Source organism: Yarrowia lipolytica, chromosome 1B (genome assembly GCF_001761485.1).
Source record: "Yarrowia lipolytica chromosome 1B, complete sequence".
In the NCBI taxonomy this organism is placed as follows: domain Eukaryota; kingdom Fungi; phylum Ascomycota; class Dipodascomycetes; order Dipodascales; genus Yarrowia; species Yarrowia lipolytica.
This window is the reverse complement of record NC_090771.1, coordinates 422,732-435,300: the sequence shown is the minus strand read 5'-3', so window position 1 is coordinate 435,300 and position 12,569 is coordinate 422,732. Positions and strand designations below refer to the sequence as shown.

The window sequence follows — 12,569 nt, the reverse complement described above, 5'->3', positions numbered from 1 at the left end:
ATAATCATCTGAAATTACCTACAGTTCAGAGTATCGTCGTACTGTCACTTGTACTGTAGCTACGCTATAGAATCTGAATAACTATTACTGACTTTAGAATAGATCAAATCGCGGCTGTACATCCGTTACTACGCTCCTGCCATTTATTGCTGTATCCTACTATTCATTTCCATTTATTCATTCCATACCTATCAGAGTATGCTAACTGCTCTCATCCATTCTGTCGGGGTTCTTCTTGAGAATGACAACGCCCTCCAGAGACGAGGCCAGAGGAATGTACTCGTCGTCCTCCAGCTCGGCTCGCTCGCCATGACTCAGCAACACGGGAGTGCTATGAGTGACCCAGCCGGTGATGGTCTTGGGCTTTCCGGCCTGACCGACTGTATCCACAGCCTGTCCGACTCGCACGGGCACCTTGATAGGCTCCAGCTTCTCGTCCAGAGTGATGAGCATGCGGGGACGAATGGCGTTAGTGAGCCAGAAGAGCATCCAGTGGTTGTCGGCTAGGATGAACGACTTGGGGTCGATCATGGTCACCAGAAGGGTAACCAGCGATGCCAGAGACACCTTGGACAGAATCTGTCGATCGGTATGGAAAGGAGACACAGTAAGAGTACCCTTACCCAGATAGAGCAGACCCTGGGCGATTCGGACGGTGAAAAGTCCGTCGGGATCCTTAGAGTAGTAGGAGGCGAGCTGTCGGAGCAGCTGGGCCAGACGGGCGTTGTTAGTTCCCGCTCCCACCAGACCCATGGAGAAGATGGAATTCAGAGCAACCTCCATATCGGCGTCATGTGAGTATCGCGACAAGGTGTCAAACACACGCATCTGTGCGTTGGAAGCAGACACCAGACCCATGGCAAGAGGAACAGCTCGCTTCACCTGGGCATCGCCGTAGTGCATGAGATGACCAAAGTGTCGGAGAACCATCTCCTGGCCAATTTCCTCACCCATTGCAACAATGGCCAGACCAAGAACAGAGTATGCCTGGTGAGAAGAGGCCTCTTCCGAGTCCACCTCCTGTGTAGCATCAGCAGCAGCCTCTCCTTCGGCGGCGACGGCTTCGGCGGTAGCGTCAATGGCGTCAGCAGCATCCGCAGCACCCTCAGCACCCTCAGCGGTAGCAACAGCACCCTCAGCACCCTCACCTTCACCATCGCCTTCTCCGTCAGCCTCTCCCTCAGTAACATTCTCTCCAACACAGTCATGCAGCAACTTCTGGATCTGCAGAACGTTACCAGTACCGGCGTAGGCACACACAGTGATGAGAGTCTCGCAGATTCGGCCCAGAGGATGGTCAATGGCTCGAACAGTCTCAACTGCCTCCTCAATCTCCTCGTACTTGCCAATAAACAAAAGAGCAAGACCCAGAGCCATGAATCGGGCCCACTTGTCAGACAGCTGGATGGCATCTCGCTCAAGCAGAGATCCCAACAGAGCAGAAACGACGTCTCCGTTAGCAGAGCCGACGAAGATGTGTCCCAGAGCAAGAGCAGCCATGGCAGAGGTCTTCATGGAGGTGTCAGTGTCCTGAACCAAAGGCAGGAGCATATCCAGAAGATCTGTCCGTCGAGATCCGGCGTATGCAACACCCAGACCCATCACAGCAGAAAGCTGGTTCAAGTTGTATGCGTTGCCGTTGTTGTTCTCAGCTGAGGGCTCCTCGGTGATGTGGTCGGCAAGAAGAGCGACAGCAGCGTCTGTCTCGTCGTAGACACCAGCAGTGACAATACCCATACCCAGAAGAGCTCCAGCCTTGATCTGGGGCTCGGAAGAGTAGGCGTACTTGTCGAGTTGCTGCAGACCTCGACTGAGATCCCACTGGAACAGAGATCCCAGAGAGGCTGTGGTGGAGTACATTCCAGCGAGCTTGGTCTTGTAGATCCAGGCACCAGATGCTCCTCCAGCAGTAGCGTCTCCATCATCCTCAGCACCTCCATTGGTCAGCAGACGGTCTGCCGAGTAAGCACAATTGACAAAGGCATTGACGAACGACGCAGCCAGGTTCTGCTTGGCAGAGTCAAAGGCCCCCGACATGATGATGTCTCTTGAGTTCTCCAGGTGGCTCTTGTAGATGTCTTCTGGAACCTTTGGCTCCAGCAGGTTGAGCTCCTTAGTGAGGTATCGGAAGTGGTCAGCCAGCAGGGCGTTGGACATGCACTCCTGTACGCCCTCGTCAGCCACATCAAAGTAGCACTTTTGTCGAGCTAGAATGAACGCCAGCTGCTTCTGCAGCAAATCGTCGCCACTGGCAGCATCCATAACCGATTTAATGAGCTCCATGTCATCCAGACGGATCGCCAGGGCCAGAGCCTGGGTCAGCTGGCGGTGGGCCAGGTAGATAGCATAAGCGGTGTGTAGGAAGGCCACGTCATCTGGGGGTGCCAGCAGGGGCACACAGGCGACCATGTAATGGCAAACACGGGCGTATGTGGTTTCGTCAACGAATTTAGGTAGATGCTCGACGGCCTCAATCTCCAGCAACAAGTCCACGGCGTCGGCTTCGGCGTTGTGTTTGAGGAAAAAGGGTACCAGCTTGATGCCCAGGTTTCGTACGTCGGTGAGCGATCCAACACCAGAATTGGGGGTGTCCAGAGTTACGCCCTCCTTGGCATCGTCGCTGGTCTCAACCTGCTGCAATTGATACTCCTGGCCGATTTCCAGAGCAAGGTGGCGAACATACTCGTGTCCCCAAGATCCCAGATCGTCGGTGGTCGACTTGAGTCGGAATTTGAGTGCATCTCGCTTGCCGTCGCCGGAGTAGGTCATTGCGAGGACGGAAAGCACGTCTGCGAGCTGCTGCTTGTGTTTGGCATCGGTCCAGGTGTCGTAGAGCTCAGCAAGCTGGGGGTAGTGGGGCCGCAGAAACTTGAGAGGCTTGGGCACAGCGGTCATGGACGAGGTCGAGGTTCGAATGAAGTTTTTGAGAGCCTCGAGCGAGGGCTCGTACAGAGACTCGTCCTTCTCGGTCAGACGCTCAACCAGCATCTCCAGCTCCGACTTGAGCTTCTCGTCCTCCTCAGACAGCTCCTCTTCATCCTTTCGGGCTGGTTTTTTGTTCTTGTCGTTGGGGGCGGTCTTGTCGACGGTCTTCTCAGCCGACTTGTCGCTCGGCTTATTAGTCACGTCCTTGGCAGCCATGATTGAGATCGATGTCGGGTGGTAAAGAGATCAGTGGCAATTCCAATGACGTCTACTTGTATGTGGATGTGGTTGTGAGAAGCCTAAAGAAGGTTATTGGGAGGTGGCGCGAGTTCGATTTGCAGGTGGGTACGAGTGGATGGGACGTGAGCGGCGGTGGTGTAGTTGAATGGGTTGGTAGAATGAGATTAAACTGATTTGACTGATTTGACTGGATCGAGATACTTATATTCTTGTAATCTTAAGACAACTTGTCGACTTGTGCCTCAAAGCACCCCTGCTGGGGATTCTGTTGGGATCATGATTACATAAGCTAACTGGTGTGGTTATCCTGATGTGTTTGATTTGGATCGGTGAATACTGTACATGTTGCCGTTCTTTGCATCATATCCAACCAGATTACATGACCAGAGAAACCGAAAGCATCGCAAAAGCGTATAAACTGCGCCCAAAGCTCATACCAATTCGATTGCTAAAATGAGAGCGCACAATTGAAGAGCTTTGAAGGTGTGGAGGTGTTTTGGAATAGACAGCTACCAGAACATCGTGTACTGTAACACTTGATACAGTGGCTGTGTATCTGACCCCATACATGGCCACTTTAGCTCACAAGTGTCAGCCAGTGGCTATCACTACTTTGCCGCACCTTCTAAAACCTCATTAACAAATCCAACTCTTGTCTGCCCACCTGCTGGTCTACCGCAGACTTGGTTAACATAATCAAGGGTCTCTACTGATTAAGTGCATATGAATCCTGCATGCTTACGGAGATTAACATAACTCCGAAAGCTGATTTTGGGGCGAGAAGGGGTCCATTTTTTATTTTGAAACCGTCAAATGAATATTTCAGGCAAGAAAATCCCATCTACATAGTCCAGTTTCTCAATCATCTCCTCAACACTAAGATATACTCCCTCCACCCCCACATGATTGTCTGAGTTTATTCGCCCCACATACATGGCATATAGAATATGGCGTGAGCTCTTCTTTTCCAGTACATCTCACCACTCGTCACCCATGCTCCAGGAACCAATCAATCTGCCCAAGTGGCTCGAGGAGAACCAGCACCTGCTGAAGCCTCCGGTTAACAACTTTTGTATCCAGCGAGGAGGCTACACTGTTATGGTGAGTGATTTATGACATGAGTCAATGATCCAGCTGGGGAAGATGATTCACAACTATTGTGATTTGCCATTGCCCAATCAACTAACACAGATCGTTGGAGGACCTAATGCTCGAACTGACTACCACATCAACCAGACCCCTGAATGGTTCCACCAGAAGAAGGGCCACATGACTCTCAAGGTGGTGGACGATGGAGAGTTCAGAGATATCACTATCAACGAGGGCGATATCTTCCTGCTCCCCGCCAACGTGCCCCACAACCCCGTTCGATATGCCGACACCATTGGTGTTGTGGTTGAACAGGACCGTCCCGAGGGCATGAAGGACGCTCTGCGATGGTACTGTCCTAACGAAAAGTGCCGAGAGATTGTGTTTGAGAACTCGTTCCAGCTCGTCGATCTCGGCACCCAGATTAAGGAGGCCATTCTTGATTTTGACGGTGACATTGAAAAGCGAACATGCAAGGCTTGCGGTACTGTCGCTACTTCCAGACCGTAGACAGCTGGTAATCAACGGCACTGCCAAAGGCACCAAGTATCCTGTTAGTCAGTCACGCGAGGTAAGCTACGTGAACTGACAGCATATCCACACACCAGGGGAAGCCGGGCATGGGTGATGAGTCCGAGTGTGTGGGGTATTTATTCAATACACAGTGCTCATATCACGTGAGGTACTAGTTTGATATGTATGCCTAGTACATACTGTAGCACAACACCAGTCATGAACTGGAGAGCCTCTGCTTTCCACTATGTATACCATCTTTATAACATTTCTGCCGTCCTGGTACAAGCAGTATGTACAGTAGATACAGTACAAACATCAGAATATCTTGACAGTAACCGCTAGATAAGTGAAGATCATACACTCCCATCATACATGTCTTGTCAGCTTACAGAATATTCTTGCGTTATAATTTCATTATATTCGTTAATAATCCTCCGTCTAACTAAACTCGTCGTTAAAAGCACGCTGGATCCAAGTGTAGAGACGGTCGTAGACCATGGCCTGGGCGTTGTGGAAATAAATGCTATGATCCGAGTCGGGGTAAATGTGCATATCGTAGTTCTCGATTCCAGCGAGATCCAGGTTGTCAATCAGAGACAGAGTGTTCTGCATGTGCACATTGTCGTCTCCAGAACCATGCATGACCAGGAACCGCTCGTTGGCCCCCAGAGCAGTCATATTATGCACAGCTGTCTGTTCGTAGCCCTTCTTGTTGTGCTGAGGAGTATGCATGTATCGCTCAGTATAAACTGAGTCGTAGAACCGCCAGTCGGTCACGGGAGCAACAGCCATTCCAAATCGGAAAGTCTCGCCTGCATCAGCCTCCAAAGTCTTAAGAGTGCAGTAGCCTCCGTAGGACCAGCCCCAAATAGCCATGTGGTTGGCGTCAACATAGTCTTTCTGGGCCCAGAGCTTAGCAGCAGCAATCTGGTCAGCGGCCTCTCGCCGTCCAATGTCGTCTCGAACCACAGACAGGAACTCACGGCCCATGTAACCGGTTCCTCGGCCGTCAACAGTGACCACAACGTAATCCAGAGAAGCAGCGACGCTCTTCTGGAAGTCAATGTTGAACGTCTTGGTGACCATCTGGGAACCGGGGCCGCCGTAAACAAAGAACAGAACGGGGTAGACCTTCTTCTCGTCAAAGTTGGGAGGTCGGATCTCCACAGAGTTAGCCAGAATGGGCTTCTCTTCGGTACCGACGTTGATCTGAGCAAAGTGAGAGGTTGGGAGAGCGTAAGAGTCGAGGGTGGTCTGTAGGAACTCGTTCTTGACAACCTTGGGGGCGTCAAGAGGAGAAGCGGAATGCAGATCAATAATCTTCTGATAGGGGACTTCAGGGCCGTTGTAGCTCAGAAGAGCAAACCGAGCGTCCTCAGAGAAAGAGACTCCGTAGTAAGCATCCTCAGTGGTGTTAGTGACAGGTTTGAGATCGCTACCGTCAATCTTGACAGAGTAGAGGTGTCGTTCAGTAGGGTCCTTCTGAGTAGACAGGAAATAAACAGTACCAGTAGACGCATCGTAAGAAGAAGGAGCATTGACGACTTCCCAGTCACCAGAAGTGAGCATGGTCCTGGGCTTAGGCTCACCGAAAACAAAGTAAGCAAGGTGGTTTCGACCCTCAGAAATTACTGTATCAATGTATCCTTCCTCCAAGAGGCCGAGAGACTCGTTCTGGGGAATGATTTTGGACGATCGAACAGTCTCGACCCATCCTCCATCCAGCTCCTTGACATTGTTCTCTCGCAGAATCTTGGCAGCGTAACCCTTGGAAGAGTCCACATGTACAATCTTGAGAACGTCGGCTTCTCGGTCAGAGGCTCGAATAAGAGCAACACCAGTCTGGGACCAAGTCACGTCAGAAATGATATCGTCTTGAGCCAGAGGCTCGTTGATGAAAGTGGTGGCATCCTCCTCAACGTTGTAGAAAGCCATCTGGACGTCAGGGTTGGGAGATCCGGGCTTGGGATACTTGATAGATCGGTACTCGGGGTAAGCCTGGGGCTTGGGGTCCTGAACGTAGTAAGGGATGGTGAACTCCTGAACCTTGGTATCGTCAGAACGAAGGAAAGCAAGATGCTGGCCATCAGGAGACCACCAGAGAGCATTGTCACCTGAAAGAACCTCTTCTTCGTACACCCAATCAGGTCTACCGTTGAAGATCTGTTCAGATCCATCGTCGGTCACCTGGACGGTCTCGTACTTGTCAACATGAGTCACATAGACGTTATTCTCGTACACTAAAGCAATGGCCTTTCCGTTAGGAGCCCAGGAAGCGACTGCAATTCGAGCCTTATCGTCTCCCTTGAGAAGAGGCTTGACTTCCTTGCTCTCAACGTCGAGAATCCAGTAGTTTCCAAACGACGAATGTCGGTAGTTCTTCTTTCGCTCGGTCACAAACAATGCCTTTTTGAGATCAGGTCTCAGCCACAGCTCGTCGATACGCAGGTTGTGTTCTCCATAGTGGACAGAGGTGTCTGTGATTTCGATTTCCTTGTCGTCCTCACCATAGGTCTTCACGACGTACTTTCTGTCACGCACGAGGTATGCTCCCTCGAGGTCAGCGGCCTGAATCCACTGCACAGACTTGGACTCGGGTCGGAAAGTGCCTGTTCGGACAGATTGGGGAGTCACCACTAGCTTGAAGTTGCTGCCGGCGTAGTTTGCGTTGTCGCCTCCGTCACCGGGAATGATAGTCTTTGGTTTCGAGCCCTGAACGACAGTCTGAACGTCTTTGGACGCCTCAGGCTGGGTCAGAGACTGGACAAACAGGGCGAGAACAAACAGACCCCAGACAGTAATAGCAGTCATACCGGCGAGCATGAACCATTTCTTGAACTTTTTGCTCTTCTGTGACACTCGGGGGTTGATGTGAGCGCCACTTTCCAGGTCTCTTTCGCTGGCAGGGTCGCGTCTCAGAAGGCTCGAGGCAGCTGAGTCTTCATACTGCTTGGCGGTGTTAATTCTATCCAGTTTTTCAAACAGCGACGACGTCGACGACCGCGGCGAGTCGTCCGACGCGTTACCACCGTTAGAATGGTCCATTTCAATGTCTTGCATGCTGTGTGGTGGTGGAGATAGAGCCGTTCGGTAGACACCCATTATGGTTTGGAGGTGTGTTGTGGAGGTGTAGAATGAAAGATTGTCAAGAGCAGGCTGATAGAGCCGTGTCGGAAGTAATGGTGAAAAAGTTGAGAGGAAAACGAAAGAGGGTGCTCCAAAAGTAATTGTATCCCAATGACATCTGTGCCGATATTAATGCACTAAATATCTCCTCCACTTTTCCGCCCTCCTATGCGGTTCTAAGACGTCCCAAACAGGCAGTATCTGATAACAAGTACAAGTACATACGTAGCGCCTTTTCATCGCGTGCTTCATGCAGGTAGACTGACAGATGTGGCAACAGCGGGGGTGGATGTGCGCGAGAGATGAAGATGATGGAATCATTAACGAATGGATGGACGTGAATACTGAGAAACAGAAGATTAATGACGGAATCAAATCGCTCGATCTGCTTCTAACAGTTCAAACATTTTCTTTGATCAAATCTCATGGCTTCAGCTCCATCTCAGATCGTACTGTGTATAATTAACGTACTTTGTATGAGATTCAGCATGGTGGTGAAAAAAGACAGAAAAAACAAAAAAGACGGCTTGATAGACATGGAGTATTCGCACTTACTGTAGAACAGGTCCACACGGCCTTGAAGTACAAGTACAATATATACCGAGAAAACAGTCACTGAAAGAGGAAGCAGAAGATTGAACTGACACCAGAGTATGTAGGTCACTATTGTGCTGACCGGGTACCACCACTATTATTAATATACATGATGTACTGTACATACAGTACTTGTAAAGGGACGGCCACAACCAGCCCCCTCTTGGAGCCTCTCCTTGGTCAACACAGTATGTCTTCTTAACCTCTGCGATATCCGCTCTCCAGCAGTGCAATAGATCAGTGACCCCTTTCGAACACCGCATTTCGTACTCTCTCATCAGCACTCGTAGCTGTTTAATATTAACACATAAAGACCGTCTGTGCGAGAAACAAGGCATCCCATCTTCCAATCTACCTCCCCCATGTCGTCTCATCATGCCATTATATTACACTCTATAAGTATCATATCCTGCCTGCCCCTACCATTAAAATATCCAAACGTCTTTTCACCAAAATCAACTTCTCCATCCATCCAAGCCGTACTCCAGCTCGAGCTCCAGGTCGCCATCTCCCTGGCGTCCGGACTCCTGGGGCTTTGGTGGCGGGTCCTGGTACTTGAAGTCCTCCTCGGGGATACCCAGAGAGTCCTTTCGCTGAATGACGGGTGGCTGGCCCATGTCCGAGGTCTGTGAGCCGACTCCAAAGCCGGCGTACTCGTAAAAGTGGGGGTTAGCAGACTGGTCCGAGTCCGAGAAGCCCGACAGGGTGGATGGAGAGTCCTGCTGTTGAGGGTGATGTTGCTGCTGCTGGTGTTGCTGTCTCTCAGCTTCCTGCTGGTGTTGCTTCTGACGTTCAGCCTCCTTCTGTTGTCTCTCCACCTCCTGCTTCTCCTCCTCTCTCCGCTGCTCCTCGATCTGCTCGTCTCTGATTCGTGTCTGCTCATCGACAGGCTTTCGAACCATGGCCCGGAAGTCCACAACCTCGTCCAGAATCATCTGCTTCATTGCCTCCATGTCATTGACCTCCTCGAACGAGAAGTCGAACGGAGTGGGACACACAGGCTCATCTCGGGGATCGTGCCAGATCTTCAGGTAGGGGTGCTCAAGAGCCTCCTCAACCGTCACTCGCTCCGCAGGATCGAAGGCAAGCATTTTCTCCAGCAGATCCAGAGCCTCGGGGTTGGCGGTGGGGAATAGCGTGGAAAAGGGAATCTTGGGCATGAAGGGAAGACCCCGAACGTACTCCTGGGCTCTGGGACTGCCGATTCGCTTGAGAGTCTCCTCCGAGGGCGTTCCGAGGTAGTGCAGAATTTGATTGAGCTGGTCGACGTAGTTCTTGCCCTTGAACAGCGGCTTTCCTCCCAGAAGCTCGGCCAGAATGCAGCCCACGGACCAGATGTCAATGGCCTTTGTGTAAGACTGGAAAGAGAGCATGATCTCCGGGGCTCTGTACCACCGGGTGGCGACGTATTCTGTCAGGAAACCGGCATTCTTTTCGTCGTCGGAAGAGAATCCACGCGCAAGTCCGAAATCGCAAATCTTGAGCTCACAGTCGGCGTTAACCAGCAAATTGCCGGGTTTAAGATCCCGATGGAGAACATCGGCGGAATGAATGTACTTGACACCGGCGAGAATCTGGTAAACAAACGACTGGTAATGGGCGTCAGTCAGAGGCTGGCCGGACCGGATGATCTGATGCATATCGCACTCCATGAGCTCTTCGTACAGATACAGCTCGTTGAAATTGTTGGTGTCCACAATGTCCATATCGTACAGACAGGTGATGTTCTTGTGCCCCCGGAAGTGGTTCAGTAGCTTGAGCTCCCGCAACGCCCGCTTACACAGAATGTTTTTCGAGAAAATGTTGGTCACCTTCTTGATAGCAACTCCAGGCCCATCAGGCGTCCCAGTGTACTTGGCTGCACACACAATGCCGTACGCGCCATGGCCCAGCTCTTTGGTCACCTGGAACCGCTTGTCTATGGTGAATTCCTGGTTGAACACCTTGTACGTGTGTCGGTCCGCTCGTATCATGGTGGTGTCGTAACGTGTAGCGAATGAGTGGGTGCGGATGTGTCTAGTCTGTTGAGAGAGAGGTCCAAAAGGTCAAAGTTCGTGTGTGCAAAAAAAGGTCTCGTGCAAAAGTCGCGTGTCAAGGCCGTCAATAATCCCGAAGTAGTCCGTAAAAATGCTCGCGGTCGATTGATCGTTCCTGGAAGTAACACTGGTCTGGTCGACTCGTCTATTTTCAGGTGAGGTGGATGATAAAGTCAGACTTGGATAGAGTGAATTATCACACCAAGCCAAACCAAACTGAATTTCGAACTGTACGTCATTGCGGAGAATAAACTAGAAAGTAGAAAAAGTTGATGCTAGCTAATCGGCCATTTTCTTTTTCTCGCCCCTCTGGAAATCGATACAGCCTATCATCTACAGCTACTCGTCTATGGTGAATCCTGTCGCGTGCCCACACCGTTAGCTACCCACCCCGCCCTCTCTTCGTCGGCCTGCTTGCTCATGTCACCTCCATTTATTATACCTCCCAATAGCACAATTTCGCTCACCCTCCCACCTCCCACTCACCGTTCCTCCTCGCCCCCCTCGGTAATACACATAGACTTCCACTGCAACTTGCTGCGTCGTCATCAACCTTAAATACCTGACTAATAATACGGAAGTAAGTCAGATATTTTTACCACTAGATGTCACCATAGTGGCTCTCCGGCCAAATTGAACAGAATCTTGTTGGGCGTAAACGGCTTGAACATCATGCCCCGACGACTCAGCCGGTTCATGTTGGCCCAGTCTCGTATTCGTGTCATGGCCTTGTGGGGCTCGTCTCCCATGCCAAGGTAATATGCCACTAACCCTGCGGCAAGTGGAGCCGACATGGACGAGCCAGACTGAGCCACTGTGCCCCGATTGTTCTGGTTCGACAGCGAAATCACCTCTACGCCGGGCGCAAAAATGTCCACACACTGGCCCCAGTTGGAGAAGCTGGCAATCGTGTCCGTCCTGTCGTCAAACGCCCCGACGGTCAGAACCCCGTTAGCACTAGCAGGCGAGTCCAGACACGCAGGGGTGTTGGTGTTGCCTGCAGCCACCACCACAGGAATGCCAGAGTCGATCGCAGCCTCGACCGCAGCGTTGAACACCGAGTTCTTAGGTGCTCCCAAACTCATGTTGATAACCGCGGGACGGCCGTTCCGATGGATCTCAGCCGCGGCCCACTCCAAACCGGCGAGTACAGATGAGAGGGCTCCCATACCGTCCTCTCCAGTGACCTTGACATCAATGATGTTGGCCTTTTTCGCTATACCGTAGGTCTTAGACGCAGCTAGGCCGGCAACATGGGTGCCATGGCCGTTTTGATCACCCATGCCCTCGCCGGTGAAGTCTCGACCTGGTTTGCCTCGGTTCTCAAATTCAATGTGCTGATGACGCACTCCAGTATCTAGAATGTAGATGTCGACGCCGCTTCCGTCGGAAGGGTCGTGGACAAAGTCCTGGGGACCGAAGGCGCTGATGGGCTCGAGGTTGGATGTTCGGGCAAGGTGGCGAGGAGCGTTGGCCTGAACGTCGTAAATCTTGACATCGATGTCGAAGGTCCAATCTTTGATCTGTGTTAGTGACTGACAGGTTATTGATAGAGGGGACAACTTGGTTATACTCGTACGTAGCAGTGATAGTTTGTATGTTACAAACTGCTGCATCAGCCTTAGAGTATACACGTTGATAGACATCTCGATATCACATCTGCTCAATCTCTAGTAATCTCAAGTATCACATCACATAGTCTGTGTTACACAACACCACATCCGAAGGGGTATCAAAAGGTATCACTCACCATCAAGTTCTTGGCAAGGGCGTAGACCAGAGAACTGGGGATGTCCCCGGCAAGAGCCTGGAAGTTGCCGAAACTGTGGTACTTGTCGAAATGAGCCAGAAAGTGCGGATTCAGGGTGAAGAAGTCGGAGAGATGCGTCTCGTTTTTGAGCTGCAAGATCATGTTGCGGGCCTGTGCTAGCTGAAGTAGCAGCAGTACTGGAAGAAGAAATAACATGCGCGTCATAAGTTGGGTGTACTTGTACAAACAGCTCAAACCAAAGAAGGGACTGTCACTTATATATACAGTAAAGA

General features: G+C 51.1%; 5 protein-coding genes across 5 annotated transcripts; 1 reads left to right on the top strand and 4 right to left on the bottom strand.

The window, feature by feature from the left end:
• Positions 1-201: 201 nt before the first annotated feature.
• Positions 202-3,141, bottom strand: YALI1_B04321g (uncharacterized protein; the record flags this gene model as incomplete). Its single annotated transcript, XM_500442.3, has 1 exon — positions 202-3,141. The coding sequence occupies one exon, from the start codon at positions 3,139-3,141 to the stop codon at positions 202-204; it is 2,940 nt and encodes a 979-aa protein (XP_500442.3).
• A 1,017-nt stretch (positions 3,142-4,158) lies between these two features.
• Positions 4,159-4,764, top strand: YALI1_B04309g (uncharacterized protein; the record flags this gene model as incomplete). Its single annotated transcript, XM_500441.3, has 2 exons — positions 4,159-4,266; positions 4,357-4,764. The coding sequence occupies 2 exons, from the start codon at positions 4,159-4,161 to the stop codon at positions 4,762-4,764; spliced, it is 516 nt and encodes a 171-aa protein (XP_500441.1).
• Positions 4,765-5,208: 444 nt separating this feature from the next.
• YALI1_B04274g (uncharacterized protein) lies at positions 5,209-7,872 on the bottom strand (the record flags this gene model as incomplete). Its single annotated transcript, XM_500440.3, has 1 exon — positions 5,209-7,872. One exon carries the CDS (start codon positions 7,870-7,872, stop codon positions 5,209-5,211), a length of 2,664 nt encoding a protein of 887 aa, XP_500440.3.
• A 1,073-nt stretch (positions 7,873-8,945) lies between these two features.
• Positions 8,946-10,463, bottom strand: YALI1_B04248g (uncharacterized protein; the record flags this gene model as incomplete). Its single annotated transcript, XM_500439.3, has 1 exon — positions 8,946-10,463. The coding sequence occupies one exon, from the start codon at positions 10,461-10,463 to the stop codon at positions 8,946-8,948; it is 1,518 nt and encodes a 505-aa protein (XP_500439.3).
• Positions 10,464-11,134: 671 nt separating this feature from the next.
• YALI1_B04228g (uncharacterized protein) lies at positions 11,135-12,501 on the bottom strand (the record flags this gene model as incomplete). The annotated part of the gene is made up of 2 exons (XM_068281959.1): positions 11,135-12,049; positions 12,277-12,501. 2 exons carry the CDS (start codon positions 12,499-12,501, stop codon positions 11,135-11,137), a joined length of 1,140 nt encoding a protein of 379 aa, XP_068138060.1.
• Positions 12,502-12,569: the final 68 nt, after the last annotated feature.